We start from the raw sequence: 23,142 nt of genomic DNA on the forward strand, positions 1-23,142 counted from the left end.
TCGACTTATGATGATGGAAATGAAGGTAGAAGGTAGAAGATGGGCTTTGTGAGGAGGAGAGTGATGATGAGCAGATGTATCATAGCCATGTATACCTGTTAGGGATGTATGCAAATATGTCACAACCTTACCAAAATTTGATGAAAAAGACGTAGAAGCCGTTTTCATTTCCTTTGAGAAATTGACTAACCAGATGAACTGGTCAGAGATTATGTGGTAAATGTTAATTCAGACCAAGTTGGCAGTCAGGACTTGAGGTAAAAACCGAAAGAACTGCGGATGCTGTAAATCAGGAACAAAAACAAAGTTCTGGAAAAGCTCAGCAGGTCTGGCAGCATCTGCGAAGGAAAAAACAGAGACAACGTTTCAAGCCTGGTGACCCTTCCTCAGAACGTATGAGGTGTTTGTTTGTGACGTGTTTGCAGCACTGTCAGATGAGGTGTCAAGAGAATATGAAAAAGTAAGACCGGCTATTTTGAGTGCCTATGAATTGGTACCAGAAGCGCACAGACAACAGTTCAGAAATATAAGGAAGGAATCAGGTCAGACTTGTGTCGAATTTGAAAGAATTAAACATAACAATTTCGATAAATGGGTGAGAGCATTAAAGATGGAAAAGATGTATGAAGATCTTAGATTATTCTGCTGGAGGTGTTCATAAACTCACTTCCAGAAATGATAAGAATGCACGTTGAGGAACAGAAAGTTAAAACAGCGAGAAGCGCTGTAGAGGTGGCAGATGAATACGCATAAATTGAAATCTAGCTTTTGACAGCAATTCCATTCCATGAGGGATAGAAATTGGGAAAAAGGGAGGTCCTTTAATGAAAAACAACAAGTAGATCACACTAGGAACAGTTTACCACATCTGAAAAACGAAACCCAAAACGGTGAAAGGTCTCGGGTGTTTCCACTGTAATAGAGGGGGACACACAAAATCACAGTGTTAGTAGATTAAGAGAGGCACTGGGAAGAAGGTTATGGTAAAAGAGGCTAAACCACTGGGGATTAGTTGAGATTGTGAAGGAAATTCCAAGAGAAGTCAAGGAGCTGCAGGAGAATGCACAGCTTAGTCTCTGGCTGGACTGTAAGATAGCGCCCAATCTCTTCAAAGACTTCACCTCTGTGGTTAAGGTTTACTCAGGAAGAACGGGGGGAGAAGGTAAAGAAGTTAAAATATTGACAAAAATGGGAGCTGGTCAGTCTTTAATAGTAAGAAATGAATGTATTTGCACTCCTTCTGAAATGTTACTCGAGAAAGTGATAATCTGTGGAATAAATGGAGATAGATTTAGCATTCTCCCATGTAAGATAAGGCTGGAAAGCCCAATCAAGACTGGGGAAATGATAGTGGGAGTAATTGAAAGAGTGTCTGTTCCAGGAATACAGTTTGTTCTTGGAAACGACCTAGCAGGATCAAAGGTGAGAGTGATGGAGAAGCCAAAAGAAAACCAGGGAACTGAGGAGTTTAAAGAAAAATACCCTGGAAATTTTGCAGACGGTGTAGTGACAAGATCCCACAGTCATAAGTTAAAGCAACCAAAGAGAAGGACGAAGGAGTTGAGGTCCAGTTAGCTGACACCCTGTTTGATGAAATAGTAAAGGAAAAACCTAAGCAAGTAGAGGATCAGGCAGAGGTGTTTAGTTTTTTTTCTTTATTCATTAACGAGATGAGGGCGTCACTGGCTAGGCAGCATTTATTGGCCATCCCTAATTGCCCAGAGGACAGTTCAGATTCAGCCACATTGCTGTGGATCTGGAGTCACATTTAGGTCAGACGAGGTAAGGATGGTAGTTTCCTTCCCTAAAGGACATTAATGAACCAGGTGGGTTTTTCCTACAATTGGCAATGGATTCATGCTCTCATGCTCATCATTACATTCTTAATTCCAGATATTTTATTGAATTCAAATTCAAATTCCACCATCTGCCATGGCGGGCTTCGAACCCGGGTCCCCAGAATGTTATCCGGGTCTCTGGGTTAACAGTCTAGTGATAATACCACGAGGCCATTGCCTCCTTAGTTCTGTAAGACTAAAGAAGTTACAACAAAAAGATGAGACAACAGAACATTTATATCATGAAGTCTACTCGGAAAAGGAATCAATGTATTCCAGCATGTTATTACCTTAAGGATAGAATTCTAAGGCAGAAATGGAGGCCTTGTATTGGCCTGGATAACATAAGGATGTGGTTGAATTGTGCCATACCTGTCATACGTGTCAGGTGGTAGGAAAGCCACAGGCAGTAATAAAACCAGTGCCTTTCTTGCCAATTCCTGCATTTGAAGAACTTTCACATGGACTATGATTGTGTAGGTCCCCTCCCTAAAACCAAAAGTGGAAGCCAGTATTTGCTAACCATAATGGATATGTCTACCAGATTTCCAGAGGTAATTCCATTACAGAATGTCAAGGCATAAGGGTTGTGGAGGAGTTGCTTGCTTTCTTTACCAGTTATGGATTACCCAGGGAGATTCAATCAGACCAATGGTCTAATTTTTACTGCCAAACTGATTAAGGAGATCGTGGATAGTTTAGGCATCTAACACTTTAAATCCAGTGTGTACCATCCTGAATCCCAGACAGCATTGGAAAGGTGGCATCAGATCCGAAAGACCATGGTGAGGGCTTATTGCCAGAATTTCCCAAATGATTGGGATAAGGGTGTCCCATTTACATTATTTGCTCTTCAAGATGCCCCAAATGAATCGACTCAGTTTACTCTATTTGAAATGATGTTTGGACATGAAGTAAGAGGTCCTTTAAAATTAATCAAGGAAAAGTTGATAGGTACCAAGTCAGGGATCTCACAGTTGGCTTATGTTTCTGAGGTGAGTGAAAGATTAAACAGAGTAGGTGAATTAGCTAGTCAACATTTGAAGGTGGCACAGCATCAAATGAAACGAGAAGCAGGTAAGAAATCTAAAATTTGTACTTTCGCCCTTGGGGATAAAGTACTGGTGCTGTTAAAAGTGGCAGACCCCTTCAAAGCAATGTTTAATGGTCCCTCTCAGATTGAGAAGATGTTAAGTCAGGTGAATTATCCGATAAAGATGTCAGATTGAAAAATAAATTATCGCTTTTGTCATGTGAACATGCTGAAACCTTCATATGACAGGTACGGGGAACTGGAGAAACAGGTATTAGTTACTGCCATTCAGAATGAGGAATCAAATCCAGATGACTTGGATTTTGATGTACCTCAGAATGAATCTAATAATGAAGTCCTGAAAGAATAGGATAGGCTCCTAAGCTATCTGTCTCGGGAACAGGAAGGCTTGTTGCAGCGCTATGAGGATGTATGTAAAAATAGTGAGGAGGACAAACACTATAGTACGTGAGGTTGATGTAGGTAATGTTTTCCCTTAAAACAACACCCCTACAGGCTTAATCCTCTCAAAGCAGCACAGGTGCAGAAGGAAGTGGAAGTGATGCTCCAAGAAGACATCGTTGAGCCAAGACAAAGCGAGTGGAGTTCGCCGATCGTGTTGGCTCCCAAACCTGTTGGTACTCCAGAATTCTGCATAGATTATTGGAAGGTCAGTGCCGTGACTAAATCAGTCACGTACCCAATTCCAAGACTGGAGGACTGTGTAGAAAAGTTGGACAAGCCACTTACATCACAAAGTTGAACTTACTTTCTGATTATTGGCAAGTACCTTTGTCGGAGAGAGTGAAAGAGGTTCCTGCGTTTGTAGCCCCAAATGGGTTGTATCAATTTAAAGTTAATGCCCTTTGAAATGAAAAACGCACCAGCCACATTTTAAAGACTTAAGAACAGAGTTGTGGCAGGATTGACTAATTGTGTCATCTCTTTAGATGACGTGATGATCTTTAACCATTTATGGAAAGATCACATGGTGCATTTGGCAGAGTTGTTTGAGAGACTACAGAAGGGAAAGTTGGTCATAAATTTGGCAAAAACAGAATTCATGAAGGCAGAAGTGACGTTCTGAGGACAAATCGGACAAGGATGGATAACACCAAGGAACATGAAGATGAAGGCCATCGAGGAATTTCTAAGACCATCCTCGAAGAAGGCGGAGCTATGATTTTTGGGAGTGAGCAGATTCTAAATTTGTACCAAATTTTAGTAGCATGGTGGCACCGCTGACAGATGTGTTAAAGAAGAACACGAAATTTCAGTGGACAGACCAATGCCAGGAGGCATTTGAAAATTTAAAAGCGTTGTTAACCACTGCACCAGTTTTAGCCACACCAAATTTCTTGAAACCCTTTAAAGTCACTATCGACATAAGCAATGTCAGGGTTGGAGCTGTGTTGTTACAGGAGGATAACTGTGGAATTGAAAGACCAATTGGTTATTTTTCAAAGAAACTCTATCTACCAGAGAAAATATTCAACTTTTTCAAAAGTTAGAGTTTGGTACTGGTCTTACAATGTTCACAATATAAATATTAAAATATTCTATCAGAGACGGTTGTGTACACTGATCACAACCCTTTGACATTTTGGAAAGATTTAAAGATAAGAACACCAGACTTTTTTGTTGGAGTGTTATATTACAAGCATTTAATTGACAGATTGTACATGTTGCGGGTCATGAAAATGTTACTGCAGATGCGTTATTGCTGGATTAAAAGGAAAATATGCACATGAGATAGACATGGTAGTGCTCAATATTATATGTATAAATATTGAATGAGTATGAAATGTGTAACTCTAGATTAATGACCTATGTATCTAGTAATAATGGTGTTAAGATTCAGAAAAAAAGTCATCTTTTCATAACGATGGTTCATTTTTCTTAAGGGAAGGAAGTGTTGCGAAGATGGTATAAAACTTGTGAATTCGAAGGCAAGACATTAGAATTAATTTGTAAAATGATGGTAACGGAAGAGTGCATGGTCCCTTTTAAAAGGTGTTTTTTTAAGGCTTGGAGATTTTAAAAAATGTCTGCAGGCAGCAGCAAATGCATAGAGTTCTTGAATTTGAAACATTGTATCAAAAGGCTATACTGTTAGCAAGCAAAGAAACCTTTTTATCAAGACAACAAGTTTTTGAATTTAGCCAATTAATTTAAACCAGGCCCTAAGTACCAAAGCCCAATTAAATTTGACAACCTCAGACCAATCCTATTGTAAGAAATTAGTAGGTCATGGTATAGACGAAGGCATTTGAAAATTGGGATGAGAGCAACTGCCATCTATTAAGAGAATAACTCTCAACAGCCATCATCTCTAAAGAAAGAGAAAGTCACTGGCTCTCACAGAAATCTCTAAGCTGTCAGAGTAAGCACCATCTAAATCAAGGTACTACGGCAGTCTCAACTAATATTCCGACACAAGAATTCAATGGAGGAAGGCGTTCCTGGCTGGAGAATGGCAGTGAAGGCAAAAGACTTTCCAGAAGACTTACCCTAGCTGTAATTTTTGAGAGACTGAGTTTTAATTTATTTGTCTTATTACTTTGGTATATAAGTGGGACTTCTATTTATTGGAACAGCATACCCTTAGAATTTTGTTTTATTCGGGAATTATTAGTATTTAAGGGGGAGTAATTGTTTGGTTTGTTAGTAGTTCTGTCAATTTGTTCACTGTTAGAGTTGGATAAATAAACTGTTACTTGTTGCTTATAAAGTGAGCATCAGGGATTTCTTTTATTTAACCACTCCTTTTACAACAGATTTGGGGTGAGGGGCAGGTTATACCACTTTTCACACTTCCTTTAACAGATTACGAGGCGAGCTTTTCTGTGTATATTGGTTTTAATTATCAGAGAGATGTTGACCACACCTCCGTAACAAGATAAACTTCACTGTCCACTATACCACCAATTTTAGTGTTATCTGCAAATTTATTAACCATGCCTCCTGTATTCTCATCGAAATTGTTTATATAAATGAAAAATAGAAGTGGACCCAGTGCCAAACCTTGTGGAACACCGCTGGTCACAGACCTCTAGTCTGAAAAACAACACTCCACCACCTCTGTCTCCTACTGTCAAGCCATTTTTGTATCAAGTTGGCAAGCTCACACTGAATTCCATCTGATCTAACTTTACTAATTAGTCTACCGTGTGGAATCTTGTGGGAGAGATACTAAATGAATATTTCATGTCAGATTTTACTGGCTATACCAAAGTCCATATAAACCAAATCTACCACTCTGCCCTCATAAATCTTTTTGGTTACTTTCTCAAAAAACTCAATTAAGTCTGAAAGACATGATTTCCCTTGCACAAAACCATGCTGACTACTCTTAATCAATCCTCACCTTTCCAAATGCTTGTAAATCTTATCATTCAGAATCATCTTCAAAATCTTACCCATCTCCTTACAGCCTTTTCTAAATAAAGGTATAACATTAGCCCCCGCCCAAGTCATTTGGCATCTCGCTTACGTTAAAGATTATACAAATGCTTTTGCTAGATTTAGCAGCACTGTCTGGAAAGGATCCACATAATCATTGTACAAAGATGTTCTTTTTTGGATTTCCTTGTCCTCGGCTATGTTTTCAACTTTGTTTTTCTCAACAAATGAAACTTTTTAAAACAAGATAGAAAGTACTACACTCGGCAGGGAATTCCACAGATTGACAACTCTTTGGGTGAAGAAATTTCTCCTTAATTCAGTCCTAAATCTGCACCCCTTAATTTTGAGGCCTCTTCTAGTTCACCTGCCAGTGGAAACATCCTTCCTGCTTCTATCTTATCTGTTCCCTTCATAGTTTCATGTGTTTCTATAAGATCCTCCCTCATTCTTCTAAATTCAAATGAAAATAATCCCGGTCTACTCAGTGTCTCCTCATAAGCCCTCTCAATTCAATATCAATCTAGTGAATCTCCTCTGCACCTCCTCCAGTGCCAGTGCTATTTATTGCCCAGTCTGTATTGCCCTGAGAATGTGGTGATGGGGTTTCTTGTTAAATTGATGCAATCTATGAAATGATGAGATTACTTCTAGTAGCCTTTTTTTGGGTATATTGTTAGACCACTTCAGAGAGCAATTCAGACCAACAGCACTTGGCCAGGTCAGGTAAAAATGGCTCAGAAAGGACGTTAGAGGACCAGTTGGGTTTCTGCAACAATCCAACAGCTTCATGGTCACTTCTAATTCTAGTACTAACTTATTTCCAGATATTTTTAACAGAATATAATTCTCAAACTGGGAAAAATCATTTTCAATATAAAAATTATTTGATAGCCCCTGTTCCTAAATGCAAATTATAAATTCAGTTAGTGCAAAGACCAGCAGCCATAGTTTTTATGTTGAATGTTATTTATCAATACATAAACATTTGACTGGTACCGAGTCCCACTGACATCAACAGATAGTGCTAGAAAAAATGATATTTTTCCATTCGTGCATGAAGCAAAGGCTCTATGTAAATACAAGTTATAGTTACAGTAAAGTAAGCAGCTGCTCTGTTTTCAAATTCAGGTCATGGAACTGTTAGTTCATCTCAACAAGCGCATTAAGAGTCGACCTAAAATTCAGTTACCAGTGGAAACTCTATTGGTTCAGTATCAGGATCCTGCTGCTGTTTCCTTTGTCACAGTGAGTATCTACCAGTCATTTATCCTCTTCCAAGGTCCATGATCACTGATCAGTGTGCAAACATTGACTTCAGCTTTCTGCAGCTGCTGCTACACATAGAGGTCTGTGCCGCAGCTGGAGGAATTAGCGGAAATGTAGCCTACTTAATTTATATATTATAGATTTTTTAATATTTTTGGAGTAATTGTTTCCAACAACATGAGAATAAAAGCACTTGACAGGATGGATGCTGAGAAGATATTTCCTTCCAGTGGGAGCCTAGAACTAGGGGACACAGTTTAAAAATGAGAGATTTCCCATTTAAGCCAAAAATGAGAATGCTTTTCTCTCAAAGGTTTGTTAGTGTATAGAATTCTCTTCCCCAGGGACAGTGGAGGCTTGATAATTGAATACATTCAAGGCTTAGTTCAATAGATTGTCAATCCACAAGGGAATCAAAGGTTAAGGGGTGGGGCTGTGAGGCGTTGGTGTTGAGGTCATAATCAGATTAACTGGTTTTAAATGAAGGCAAATCTGACTCGAGTAAAAGGGCCTGTTCCTAATTTTTGTGTTCTTGTGTTGGGTGTGAATATGTTTGGGTTCAGCAGGTATTCCCTCTACAGTCAAATAACCTTCCAATAATAGTGTCTTCATTTTCAAGTGAAGAGTAATCACGAGGATTGTAGTCCCATTTGCTCCTTTGGAGAGCCAGCACAGAAACAATGAGGCAAATGACCTTTGTGCTTTGTAACAGTTCTATGGCTCTCTACCAGAGGGTTACACGATGCACAGAGAAAAGTCAGCACCTTTATCAGTAGTGGGCAAGTAGTTATCAATGATGCCCACATCCCATGAATGAATTTTTTAAAAAGAAAGGAAATTAGGGTGAAAATTTGATGGTCATCATTGACTCGGTATGTTTTTGGGATTGAGGTTAATGCTTGTGATATTCCTGACTTGTGAACACTTGATGCTGCCTTATTTGCCAAAAGATAAAAAATGTTTAGTTCCTTGTTGCAATTTTTGAAAGTTAGATTGTTTACACTCTGTGGAAAAGAACAGTTCCTCTTTTCTACTCATTTATAATTGTCTGCAGTGAGGTGGCTATGATATTTATTCCAGTCAAGAATAGTTTATCAACATAGTATCATTCTTCTTATAAAATGCTCTTTAACCAATTGTGTTTCTTTTTACATCCCAGAATTTTACAATAATATATATTAAAATGGGATATCCCCGTTTGTCACTGGAGAAACAGTGTGAATTAGCGCCTTCCTTGGTTACAGCAATGGAAAGCAAGCCTCAGCCGCAACAAGACAGGTGCAGTATTCATCATTGCAGCATTGCACATTATAGATGAAAACCTGACTGTCAGGGAAATAAAAGCATCTTAGTGGAAAGGTTTAATGTCAGCGTTATTAAAGTGCTTTGAAGTTTGAAGGAAATAAATTACTTCACTGATTCCTTGAACTGATACTAATACTTAAAAATAGAAGCAAAAAGAAACATTGTCTTCAATGTTTCCAGCTTCCTTGGATGAGTGCATAAATGGCCATGTGCAAAAAGTAATCAATCTGCGGTACCTTTCAAACTTTTTAATATATGGAAGGTACTTGGGTGTTTTTTTTTTCTCAATACCAAATTGATGGTGTTCTCATGACTTATTTGCATTGAATCCTGAAGAAAATCTTATATCTTAAACTGTTTGAAAATCCAACTCTGTCCATGTACCTAATGTTGCTGATGCCTCCTGGAAACATCTGCCAAATGTGTATTGAATGATGCAGCTCTAGGATTGAGCTCATCAGCCATGCAAGGACCCACAATTCATGACCAATGATATTGAATTTCCTAGGCATTATTCTTAGTAACAAGTGATTGCTGCCACCAGTGATCACCAGCAAACCTTAAGCTTTTAGTTAGAGACAATTTCTGTGACCCTATGCAATTTTCTGGGACCATAAAAATTACATCAAGTTATATGTAAAAATGATCTCTTCTCCATTTCACTTTCCATCTACTGAAATAAAAACTTCTTAAAACCTGTTTTATAATCATGGTTTCATTTTTCCTAACTTTTCACCCTGTGCCCTCAACCCAAAAAACAGTTGGAATGTCGTTGTATAAAATGCCATATATTTTCAGAATTTTAACATCATCTATAGGGCTGAATGAGGGTTAACTTGACTTTGTTGACAGTTAAATAATAAAATGTTTCTAGCTTGCAATTATAGTTAGCCAGAACAGACCATGGAACATACAATGGCTCAATGTCTCAATCACAGATGTTAAGGAGACATCACAGTTTACCAACTATGGAATAATTATCTGGCCTAAGTACGTGAATATAAAACCATAATTGTTACTGGACATTAATATAAGATTTTAAAAAGTAGTTGATAGTACTTATACCTCATTGTAACCAGTGAGCATAACCTTGGCTCAGACACTGGTGCTGTACTGAGAGAATGCTATATTGTCAAAGTTGTGGTCTGTCTGATTGTATGTTAAAAGAAATTGTCATCTCCATATTCACGTAAATATGTTTTAAGAAATCCCATCACATTGCTCTAGAGTAACAGTTGGCTTACCCAGAAGACTTCCCTCATCTAATACCACAAAACAAACAGATTGATTCTGAACTGCTGTTTGAGATTTGCCACTCTGTGCAGAATTTGTCGACATGAACATATCTAAAAGTTAAAGCTGTTTCTTCCTTTCAATGAATATTAATAAAACATAAAAACAAGAAGTATTTGAAAAAGCAGTAGATCTGATTGCATCTGTGGAGAGAAAAACGAAGTTAACATTTTGGTTTGACGACTGGTTGTCAGAACTCCAGGATTGCTTCACAACATTCACAGTAATTTGCTTTTTGTTTTGGTCTTAAGTGGGAATGTGCTCACCACATCAATCTACCCAACCCATTCATGATTTCAAAGACCTCGACTTGTTTCTTAGCAACTTGTTCAGAGATGTTTTTATACACCTCTGGAGCAGGTGGGACTTGAACCCAGGCCTCCCGGTCCAGGGGTGGGAACACTACCATTTTGCCACTAGAGGGCGCCCCAGTCACCTCTAAGTCCTTTTAAAAAAGATAACTTTTTCTGAGAGCTGTCATATCTCATTTCTGTTACCATCTTTGTATATTTCTTTTACACTTGAGTTTTCTGAGTCTTTTTATGGTCTGAAGATTAGGATGTCAATAGATGTCAGTATTGTTGAATTGCCTTTAATTTTGTCCAGACTGGAAATAACAATATTATGGATGTAGTTTGTATTAATTTATCACAGACTAAATTTGTATTTGTCTTTGATTAATAAAATTAGTTTGCCCAGGGCCAGAAGGTTATGGTATATTTAAAACATCAAGCCACTGATGTGCCTTATGAATTGTCAGTTACTCATACATTGTCACAATAAGGCTAGAAGAGGTGATCTGTTCCCCTCTGAATTTTTTAACCAGCCCTCTGTTCGTCATAAACATTTTGATTTATTTTTAGAGCATAAATATCACACTTCAATTTAACTTAGTGAACCAGATCAAAAATGAAGAGCAGCCAATTCTCAAGATTTATTGAGTGAAAGAGAATGGAGTTTTATTACCTATTAAGCTAGCAAAAAATAAGTTAAAACACATACGTACAACACAGGTAATTAACTTAAAAAGAACGGTGGAGAGAAGGGTGTCAGAACAGGAAGGTACAGGCAGTTTTTAAGAGTCCTTGAGTTGTGAGGATGAATTCTGGATCGCAAAGGTTCATCTGATGTCCTGCTTCCTCTGGAATGGTGAAGTTTGCAGACAACCTGGATTTCTTGGTGAAAATTGTTTTTTCAGTGTCACTTTTTCACTCCTTTGGTTTCTGTGATAGAGAGGGAGAGAAGAGCTTTTAGTATCCTTCGGAGACAGCAAAAACTGCAGATGCTGGAGTCAGACACAACACTGTGGAGCTGGAGGAACACAGCAGGCCAGGCAGCATCAGAAGAACAGGAAAAGTTGACGTTTCGGTTCGGGAACTTTGTTCAGAAATAGGGAGGGGAATGGAGCTAGGAAATAGAGAGAGGAGGGGTGGTGCTGGGGAAAGGTAGGTGGGATGGACATGTCCCCCAGGGAGTGGGAGGGGGAGTTAAGTGGGTGACATGTCCATCCTCAGCCTCCTCCAGTGCCACAGTTACACCACACGCAAACTGGAGGAACAACACCTCATATTCTGCCTCGGGACCCTACAGCCCGGAGGTCTTAACAACATAGAATTCACCAGTTTTAAAATCTCCCCGCCACCGGCCTCATCCCATGTCCAAACATCCCTCTCATCCCCGCTTCCTTGACTTGACACGTCTTCCCCACCTATCCTCCCTACCTTTCCTACTGACCAATCCCCACTACCCCCTACCTGCATCCAACCTATCACCACTGCACCTACTTTTCCCCAGCCCCACCCATCCTCCCTCCCTCCCACCCCCTTGACCTGACACAACTTGTCCGTCCTCTCTCCTGCCTATCTGCCCCACTGACCAATCCCCAGCACTCCCTACCTGGATTCACACATCACCATCCCACCTATCTTTTCCCAGCCCCACCCCTCCTCTCTCTATTTATTTCCCAGCCCTTTTCCCCCTCCCCATTTCTGAAGAAGGGTCCGGACCCAAAACGTCCACTTTCCTGTTCCTCTGATGCTTCCTGGCCTGCTGTGTTCCTCCAGCTCTACACAGTGTTGTCTTTTAGTATCCTGGCTGTTCTCAGTATATGCTGCTCGTTTAATCTTTTGTTGCTCAAGTCAAGCTGCTGAAATATGGCTCGTTTGTATGTTCCAAGTATAGCTTCATTGCCTTTTTTAAACTGAACTCTTCACAGATGACCTGCTCCCAATGTGTGAACATATATCATGTAGTTGTGAGTAAATGTGATACAGATTTCTTAGTGCTTTGCTAGATTTTAGCACTTCTTGTTTAAAACAGTATTTCTGTACATTCCATGTGGAAGTTGGACTTCGTCAGGTGATCACATCACTCGTTTCCAGTCATTGTCCTTTCAGTCATTTTTAACCCATACAAGTCTATAGTATTAAAGTCAAATGATGTAAGTTGAATAGTAGTAGTCCATTTTAACCAAAATTTAACATTGAAACAGCATATATAACCTACTGAATTTTAATAGTATCTTTGATAAATTACTGGTGTAATCCCATACAGTCTTATTTTGGTAGTTACAACTCCATAAAGATGCACATCAGCACACAAAACTCAATTTGCCAATGCAGCCCACACGATAGTTCGTCAACATACAACAGACAACTTACAAGTTTGTAGATTTAAATTTTGTGCAGGTTTGAAACATGGAAATGAGAATACTTAGTATGGATGGAACTTCAACATTTTTTAAAGCGCTTTATTAAATAATTTTGAAAACTGTTAGACTGAAATATTGCACTGATTTTGTAAGTTTAAATACATTTGCTACACTTTAAAAGAACATTTTTACACATATCTTTTGGATAGTCCAAATCAGATTGAAATCTTTTGTCTTCTAGCCTAATGCAGTTACTAATTCCAGCATTGTATCACGTGAAGTACCCACCAGAGAAAACCAAAGGAGCATCTATTTTCAACCTGGGGGAGAAACCTAAGATTGTTCAGCAGTTGTTAGACTTTATGTTGGACGTTCTATTGATGCCTTACGGGTATGTATATAAAGGTTCTCCCTTCTACCCGAATGAAGTCTGTTTACCCACTGATAGTACAGCACTAGAAAACGAAGCCGTATTCTCTGCAACTTCTTTTTTTCCACTTAGGTTCCACAAAATACAAAATATTTCCACATCTTGCATTTCTTAATTATTTAACCAATTATGGTTTGTCAGCATTGTAATCATTCTGAATTTAAACGTAGAAACAGGCCATTCGACTCACCTGATTCATAGGAACAGGTTCGTTCATTGAAAGAAGATCAAATTGATTCAGTACTAATCTCATAGTTAAACGTGTCAGTTCTTTTCTCGATTCTACTTGTACAATGCTACTTACAAAAATAGTTTAAAACATATTTCCAAGTTTGAGAATACCGCTCCTGGCAGATTGTGTCTTTCTGCTGTTGAATGGTGGAGAGACAAGGGACCCTGGTAATAAGTGTCAATTTCTTACTGAATTATCATGTTAGTCACCAGGAAGTTTGGAGAAATTGTTGGATCAAATGGATGTTGGATTTATTACAATCTAGTGCTTTGACAGTCTTTTGCACCAAGTAATGGTATTTATAGTTCTCAATTCCACGTGACAATATTCCTTGTCACACGGTCCAAGCAACCGAACTGGTGTGCGAATCTTCATTGCTGGCACACTGAGGTTTTCTGAACAGGCATAAAATCTGGAGGTCCAGTTGCGTTACTGCTGGTTAAACTTCAGATGGACAATTTTGGGCATCACTCTTCAGGAAGGATGTAAAGGTCAGGGAAATGGTATAGAGGAGCTTTACCAGGACATACGCAATGAAATTGGGAGGCGAGGTAGCACAGTTTTCCTTGGAATGGAGAAGGTTGTGAGACCCAGTAGAGGTTGTTCAAGATGCTGAGAGGTTTTAGTGGAATAGAACGAAACCAATTCTATCTGGCAAGCATGTCTCTAACAAAAAGTCATAGATTCAGAATCATTGGAGGTAAAATTAGAAATGTTGTCACTTAGATCTGGAGTGTATTGGAAGCTAATTTCAAAAGTAATTTTAAAAGGCATGTTGAACAGCCATTTAAGGATGAATGTTTTGAGGGGTGATTAGGAAAAAACAGGGATAGGAAGCTAAGCACAACTCATTGTTCAGAGTCAGTAGAGACATGATAAGCAGAATTGTCTCGTTTGCTGTAATTCTCTTTTATTCAATCCCTTGTATTTCTGTCATAACTAAAAGCTCTCGAGCAAAAGAAAACCTCTTATGAGTCAGGTTGTGGTGCTGTAGATATGTTCTCTACTAATGACCCAGTAGATCAATTAATCTTTCCTGTGCATGACAAATATATATGTGGTACATTTACCTTTGGAGGCATCCAAGAAATGGGTATTTTGTTTGGGTTATTGCACTCAAATGGTCAGCTGTCTTCAGTATCTTTGCCGCATGTCATGTGGGTACACTCAAAACATTTAAGTTTGATTGTGCTGTAAGATCCATATCTTGGGTATTGTATGGTGGGGGAAATTTGAGGATTTTGTTTTGAAACGACAAGGCACAATTCCAATTTGTTGAGCATTTATTATAGTGGCTGCAGATAAGCTATAGGGAAAAAGCTTTGAAAAAATGCAGCTGTCATTGAAATGTGTGTGTATAAATTATTTGTTTTTTTGAAATCAGTAAATGTCCCGTAAAATGGTTCAGTTGTTTGTTGAATTTAAATAGCTCTCTGTAGTTCTTCTGCAATGATAATTCCAGATGGAAATATTGTAACAAATGCTTCCAGAAATAAGTGGGTTTTGTTGCATTTTACAATTGGTTCCTGTTTTAGGTTTGTGTTGAGCGAGCCTCAAAATCGTCCAAACCAGAGCCCACAACAAGGTGTCAGTAGTGGTGGTATCGCTCAGCCACCACCTGGCATGAGTTCATATGCAGCCAAACGTGTTGTTGGTGATAACCCGTGGACACCTGAACAGCTGGAGCAGGTATAGAATTTGTGTTGGTGATCAAGTAAATTACAGCATAAAATGTTAATTTTTTATGCTTTAATAATTCTTGAGATCTGCTAACATTAATAGAATATACATTTCAACCAGTCTTTGTGAATTAATGATTTCATATTAGGTAAGATGTGCTGAGGTTGAAAAATTCCTTTTCCCACTCTAAAACTGTTTACTCCACCAAAAGGAAATAATGTTTCTGTTTGTCATTCTGTAGCTAGTCCTTACTGACAGAGCAGCGGAAATTGGTTTACAAAATTCTGCATAAGTGCAATGTATGCTACTGAATTGCTGACTGATTTATGAAGTAAATATGATGTATAAAGTTGGTGGAACTAAAGAAGTCTTCATCGATTCTTTTCCTTCTCTTCCTAAGATGCATTTGTCAAACTGGAGCAATCTGCAAACCAGTCAGTCTGGTTATTTACCTTCCAGGAAGTTGAACATATGTCTGTAAAGTCTGGCGATGCTAAACAGAACATTGTGCCATTTACAGATGGGATAACTTGTAACCAACCTCAGATCACCTCTTAAATACTGCCATTATGTTTATGACAGGTGCCACACAGCAGTCAGAAAAAAATTGGTTTGTTATTGAGGTTTAATTGCCCCTTGTGATATTGTAGTTAACAGCAACCTCAGTGCAACATGCATGATTGAAACTGATTTAAAGGCTCTGCAATCTTCTTATAATTAGCTCCCATTAAAACACAGGGGATAATTAGTCCAAAATGTACACATGTAGTTCAGTCTCCATTTAAAGTTATATAGCCTGTCATTTGTTTCCATTATAAATTCCAAAGTCTGCATTCGTCGTGGGAGATGCCTATATAAAGATGTTTAATGCTTAGGCATCTCTCCCGACAGACACTGAAATATTCTACAATGCCAAGATAGTAGGAACTGCCAATGCTGGAGAATCTGAGATAACACGGTGTAGAGCTGGATGAACACAGCAGGCCAAGCAGCATCAGAGGAGCAGGAAAGCTGACATTTCGGGTCGAGACCCTTCTTCAGAAATAGGGGAGGGGAAGTGGATTCTGAAATAAACAGGGAGAGAGGGGTAGGCGGATAGAAGATGGATAAAGGAGAAGATCGGTGGAGAGGAGACAGACAGGTCAAAGGCGGGGTTGGAGCCAGTGAAGGTGAATGTAGGTGGGGAGTTAGGGAGGGGATAGGTCAGTCCAAGGAGGACGGACAGGTCAAGGAGGCGGGATGAGGTTAGTGGGTAGGAGATGGGGGTGGGGTTTGAGGTGGGAGGAATGGTTAGGGAGGCGGGAACTAGCTGGGCTGCTTTTAGGATGCGGTCGGGGGAGGGGAGATTTTGTAGCTTGTGAAATCCACATTGATACCCTTGGGCTGCAGGGTTCCCAAGCGAAATATGAGATGCTGTTCCTGCAGCTTTCGAGTGGCGTCATTGTGGCAATGCAGGAGGCCCAGGATGGACATGTCGTCCAAGGAGTGGGAGGGGGAGTTGAAATGGTTCGCGACTGGGAGGTGCAGTTGTTTGTTGCAAATGGAGCGTAGATGTTCTGCAAAGTGGTCCCCAAGCCTCCGCTTGGTTTTCCTGATGTAGAGGAGGCCACAACGGGAACAGCGGATACAGTATACTACATTAGCAGATGTGCAGGTGAACATCTGTTTGATGTGGAAGGTCGTCTTAGGGCCTGGGATGGGGATGAGGGGGGAGGTGTAGGGGAAAAGTGCCGGGGTGGTGGTGCTGGAGGGGAGTGTGGAGCGGACAAGGGAGTCATGGAGAGAGTGGTCCCTCCGGAAAGCAGATAAGGGTGGGGAGGGAAAAAATGTCTTTGGTAGTGGGGTCAGATTGCAGATGGCGGAAATGTCAGAGGATGATGCGTTGGATTCAGAGGTTGGTGGGGTGGTACGTGAGGACGAGGGGGATTCTGTTTTGGTTATTATTGCGGGTAGAGGGGGTGTGAGGGATGAGTTGCGGGAAATGCGGGAAACACGGTCGAGGGCATATTCTACAAAGCTGACCCTTTTATGCGTTTTTTAATTTATTGTTGAGGATTTCTTCATTGCTGAGGCCAACATTTATTGCCAATTGCTAATTACCCGCAAGGTGGTGGTGAGTCGCCTTGAAATTCAACTGAGTGGTTTGTTAAGGCCATTTCAGTTATCCATGTTGCCATGGAGTCACACAAAAGCTAGGTACGGTCAGGACAGCAGATTTCCTTCCCTAAAAGTACACTTGTGAATCAATTTGGTTTTTAAAATAATCCAGTGGTTACATAGTCACTATTACTGCTGCTGGTTTTTATTCCAGATTTTATTTTTAATTAATTCAGTTTAATTTCTCCAGAGAAGAGAGGTGGTTCAAGTGCCCCAAATTCGGTTTTGTGGGAAGGTGGGGAGTTGGGCCGGGAGGGACCGTGTATACATATATAAATATTTAAATTATTATGTACCAATAACTAAATTAAAAATAATTAAACCAAACTGCAAGAAAAGATAAACTCTTTTTTAAAAAAAAAAAATTGATATGCTTGTAGGTGTGGTCCCAGGTAATGGAATGACAACTTTGTGTGTCATTTCAATTATAGAAGTGGAACAGCAGTTTATAATCTGTGGGGATGAGAGAGGGAAGGAGAGTTAGCAGAAAATTTGACAAAAGCATGACAAGAATGAGTTCAGAGTCACAAAGAGGACATTTGGGCAGATGTCAGACTTTTAGTAATATATGTATCTGGTCTTAAAACATGAATATGCATGGCTTTCATTTCAAGGTGTTTAGTTAGCACAAGAGCACTGCTTTAATTCGTGTATAAGCTGAAGCCACCATGAATGCCCTGTGTTCTGAATCGTGCTCTTCACCTGAGGTGTCGTGACCCACAGTTTAAACTCACCATCTGTCTAATGAGAGAGTAGCCTATGGTCCTCTGGGACTTTGGTGACTTTAACTTTCTGAGATCATCAACATTCAATTGCTTAATCTTGTTAAACATGGTAGCCTCGTCATTTTTAAAATAGTTTAAAGATCGGAAAGAAAACAGCTTATTAATCCTAATTAATATCCGAACATAGTGCAAACTGGGAATTGTGAAGTTCATTCAAGCGGAGCATATACCAGAAAATGAAGCAGTTGTTCACCTGGTGGTAGCATCGAGTGATACTCGGCACAGCGTGGCAACTGCTGCAGATATGGAGGTGAAAAGCATGCAAAGGTAAGAATTAAGACTCATACTATTTTAAAGTCTTTTGGACTTGGTACTTAATGTCAACACATATTTGAATACTTGTATGTTTACCTAGCTTCTTATGATAGGGAATTAAGTCTATGTCCGAAAGTCATCTGCATTGTTTTGTAATGGGCTTGAAAGAGTTCAATTAGTTTTTCTTTCTCCTCTGTCTAGACAAGTCACATGCAATCGCTGCTTCAAGGGTGTGTTCAGCTTGTTATCGATACCATTCTAAAGCTGGGGTGTTGTAGCTTGTGTATACTGCCCCAATTTTGATTTATCTCTGGGAAGACAAGTTGCTCTCTAGAGCCGGATATAAACAAAATAACTTGTATTTACATCACACCTTTAATATTGTAAAGCTTCCAGAGGAGCATAATTAGGAGTGTTATCAAACAAAATTTGACACAAATTGATACTAAGGCAAGTAGCCAAAAGCTCGGTCAAAGAAGAAAGTTTAAGAAGCATCTTTAAAGGCGGAGAGAGATGTAGAAAAGTGGACAAGTTTACAGAGGGAGTTCCAGGGATCGAGGCCTAGTTAGTTGGAGAGACGGCCCCAATTGGTAGAGTGATGAAAATAAGAGGTGCAGTAAGTTGGAACTGGACGAACACTATAAAGGTTGAGTTTAGTAATTCGGTAGATGGAGAACGTGTTTCAGTTTATTGTATATGATGTAGTGTATCAGATTCAGACTTGTCAACTTTTCTAGCTATGTCCGTACTCTTTGCATCAGTAATGTCTAACAGCGTAAACCATGGATCAGAAGTTGACAATAGTAGTTTTTGCAATGGCAGTGTCATCTTAATGTAATCTAATTTTGTGTGATGAACCATAATTGTTTATAACCTTGTTTATAACCACCTTGTTTATAAACTGAATAATTTTAAAAATGAAAAACCATTTTTGAATCATGTCAAAACATACTGTCCTCTTCACAACAGTTATTACATTCATGGAGACCACATGCCTGAATGGGATGATACAGAAGGAAGGACTTTATATTTCTGAGGCATTAGGACAAGTTCTGAGACACATAGTAACTGTACATTGTGGAAAGTTTACACCTTAGTTAGTTGGGGCCAATTGCCTTACAGGAAGATTTGGTAGTGCTCCAGAGGAAGGGTATAAACTAGCTTGGCAGGCTGTTGGAAACCTTGGAATTTAGACAGAAAAAAGGGCTGATGATAGGAAGGAAAATAAGAAGTGAAATTAGCAGTAGAAATAAAGGCCAGTATTAAATATGATCAAAATACTGAAAAGTGTGAAGGCAAAACTAAAACTAACGAATACGCACAACATTCGCAACAAATTAGATAAATTATCAGCCTGAATAAAAGTAAACGGTTATGCTAGAATGACCGTGACAGAGACATGGCTGCAGGTTGGTCAAAGTTGAAAACTGAATATTCATGGATATTTGACATTTAAAAAGGACTAGATAAAAAAGAAGGTGAGGTAGTGCTGTTAATAAAGGATGAGATCAGTATGTTAATGACAGAGGATCTTGTATCAGAAGATTAAGAAGTGGAGAATTAGTTTGTGCGGAGCTAAGAAACATTAAGGAACAGCTAAACAAAAAGAACAGTTCTGAGGAACAGTCACTCGACCCGAAATGTTAACTGATTTTTCTCCATGGATGCTGCCAGACTTGCTGGGCTTGTCCAGCAATTTGTTTTTGTAAGGGACAGCTAATATTGGCGGGAGTTGTTGAGAGGCCGCGAAATGGTAGTGGCATTGTAGAGAATGGTATAAATCAAGAAATTGCAGGTGCATGTAACAAGGGCAATACAATAATCATTGTTGGTTTCAATCCACATACAGACTAAGCAAAACTAATTAGCACAAATGCTGTGGAAGGTGAAATCCTGAAATATATGAGAGATGGTTTTCTGGAGCAGTATGTTGAGGCATCATCTAGAGAGCAGGTTATGTTAGATCTAGTATTGTGTAACAAGAAAAGATTAATTAATAAATTTGGTGCAAAGGAATCCTTCAGGATAAGTGACCATAATTTGATAGGCTATTCCATTAAATTTGAAAGTGATGTAATCTGAAACTACAGTCTTAAATCTAAGCAACAAAACTTCAAAGGAGTGAGAGACAAGTTAGTTTATGATAGTTTGGGAAGTTTTGATGGTTGACATGGTTAACAACAAATACAGTCTCCTATGAAGCACAGCCTAAACGCGGAAGAGTGATCTAACTGTGGCCAATGATAGATGGTAAAAATTTGAGATCAAAGACAGAAGAGCAAAGGCCGACCATGAAGCTCAAAAATTTAAAAAAAATTAAATTAAACTAGTGAAAAACGTTTTAAAAACTGTATAAACTTCAATGGTATGTAAAAGGAAAGGTTAGTATAGACAAATGTGTTAAGACAGATTTTTTAGATTTCTAAATAATAAGAACATGAGGGACATGGGAATAGTATATGGAAGGAGCATTGAGATAGATGATGAGCCATGAATCCTGTAGAATGATGGAGTAGGGTCAAGGGATTGTATAGACTACTTCTGGTTTTATTTAACAAGGTGTAGACCTGGATGAACACAGCAGGCCAAGCAGCATCAGAGGAGCAGGAAAGCTGACATTTCGGGTCTGGACCCTTCTTCAGAATTGGGGGCGGGGAAGGGGATTCTGAAATAAATAGAGAGAGGGGGGAGGTGGATGGAAGATGGACAAAGGAGCAGGTAGGTGGAGAGGAGACGGACAGGTCAAGGAGGTGGGGATGGAGCCAGTAAACCTGAGTGTAGGTGGGGAGTTAGGTAGGGGGTTGGTCAGTCCAGGGAAGATGGACACGTCAAGGATGCGGGGATGAGGCTGGTAGGCAGGAGGTGGGGGTGGGGGTTGAGGTGGGAGGAGTGGATAAGTGGGAGAAAGGATGGACAGGTTAAGGAGGCGGGGACGAGCTGGGCTGGTTTTGGGATGAGGACAGGTGGGGAGATTTTGAAGCTTGTGAAGTCCACATTGATACCATTGGGCTGCAGGATTCCCAAGCGAAATATGAAGTGCTGTTCCTCTAACCTTCGGGTAGCATCGTTGTGGCACTGGAGGAGGCCCAGGATGGACATGTCGTCCAAGGAGTGGGAGGGGGAGTTGAAGTGGTTTGCAACTGGGAAGTGCGGTCATTTGTTGCGAACTGAGCGTAGGTATTCCACAAAGTGGTCTCCAAGCCTCCGCTTGGTTTCCCCGATGTAGAGGAGGCCACATCGGGAACAGCGGATACAGAATGCCACATTAGCAGATGTGCAGGTGAACATCTGTTTGATATGGAAGGTTTTCTTGGGGCCTGGGATGGGGGTGAGGGGGGAGGTATAGGGGCAGTTGTAGCACTTCTTAAGTTTGCAGGGAAAAAATAGATGATGAGCTTTGTCTGTAGGAAGTGGGAGGAATTGAAGGGGAAGTTGTTAAGGGTGAGGACGCGTTCAGCTAAGCGGATAAGGGTGTCAATGGAGGGGGACTGGTCGGGCCTGCAGGACAGGAAGAAGCGGAGGGCCTTTAGGCCATCTGCATGGGGAATGCAAGTGTATAGGGACTGGACGTCCATGGTAAAGATAAGGTGTTGGGGACCAGGGAATCGGAAGTTTTGGAGGAGGTGGAGGGCATGGATGGTGTCATGGACAAAGGGGGTGGCCATGGGTACCCGCATGGGCCCAAGCTATGCCTGCTTCTTTGTAGGATTCATGGAATAATCCCTCTTCCGAAGCTACACTGGCCCTATCCCCCACCTCTTCTTCCGTTATATCGATGACTTTCGGCGCCGCCTCATGCTCCCACGAGGAGCTCAAACAGTTCATCCACTTCATTAACACCTTGCACCCCAACCTTAAGTTCACCTGGACCATCTCCGATACCTCTGTCTCCTTCCTGGTCCTCTGTTTCCATCTCTGGCAACCACCTGGAAATCGATATCCATTTCAGGCCTACCGACTCCCACAGCTGCCTAGAATACACCTCCTCCCCACCCAGCTTCCTGCAAAAATGCCATTCCCTATTCCCAATTCCTTCGCCTCTGCTCCCGAGATGAGGCATTCCACTCCCAGACATCCCAGATGTCCTTGTTTTTCAAGGACGGCAACTTCCCGTCCATAGTGGTCGAAAACGCCCTCGACTGCGTCTCTCGCGTTTCCCGCAACTCATCCCTCACACCCCCTCCCCGCAATAACAACAAAAACAGAACCCCCCTCGTCCTCATGTACCAGCCCACCAACATCCAAATCCAACGCATCATCCTCCAGCACTTCCGCCATCTGCAATCTGACCCTACTACCAGACATTTTTCCCTCCCCACCCTTACCTGCCTTCCGGAAGGACCCCTCTCTCCGCTCCTTGTCCGCTCCACACTCCCCACCACTCCCGGAATTTTTCCCTGCAACCACAGGAAGTGCTACACCTGCCCCTGCACCACCTCCTTCACCCCCATCCCAGGCCCCAAGAAAACCTTCCACATCAAACAGATGTTTACCTGCACATCTGCTAATGTGGTATACTGTATCCGCTGTTCCCGATGTGGCCTCCTCTACATCGGGGAAAGCAAGCGGAGGCTTGGAGCCCGCTTTGTGGAACACCTATGCTCGGTTTGCGACAAACAACTGCACCTCCCAGTCGCGAACCACTTCAACTCCCCCTCCCACTCCTTGGATGACATGTCCATCCTGGGCCTCCTCCAGTGCCACAACAATGCCACCCGAAGGTTACAGGAACAGCACCTCATATTTCGCTTGGGAACCGTGCAGCCCAACGGTCTCAATGTGGACTTCACCAGCTTCAAAATCTCCCACCCCC

The 23,142-nt window shown here is 40.6% G+C and overlaps 1 protein-coding gene across 1 annotated transcript in view; it reads left to right on the forward strand.

Moving 5' to 3' along the window:
* The first annotated feature begins 3,427 nt into the window (after positions 1 to 3,427).
* The window catches only part of ecpas (Ecm29 proteasome adaptor and scaffold), a 90,717-nt gene continuing 71,002 nt past the window's right edge, over positions 3,428 to 23,142 (forward strand). Inside the window, exons 1-6 of the mRNA XM_048621275.1 lie at positions 3,428 to 3,541; positions 7,405 to 7,521; positions 8,702 to 8,820; positions 13,032 to 13,181; positions 14,988 to 15,141; positions 18,202 to 18,341. Of these exons, the coding sequence (XP_048477232.1) occupies positions 3,434 to 3,541; positions 7,405 to 7,521; positions 8,702 to 8,820; positions 13,032 to 13,181; positions 14,988 to 15,141; positions 18,202 to 18,341 (788 nt within the window). The 5' untranslated portion in view covers positions 3,428 to 3,433. The remainder of the gene's footprint in view (positions 3,542 to 7,404; positions 7,522 to 8,701; positions 8,821 to 13,031; positions 13,182 to 14,987; positions 15,142 to 18,201; positions 18,342 to 23,142) is intronic.

This window comes from Rhincodon typus, chromosome 3 (genome assembly GCF_021869965.1).
Source record: "Rhincodon typus isolate 14 chromosome 3, sRhiTyp1.1, whole genome shotgun sequence".
NCBI classification, from domain to species: Eukaryota; Metazoa; Chordata; class Chondrichthyes; order Orectolobiformes; family Rhincodontidae; genus Rhincodon; species Rhincodon typus.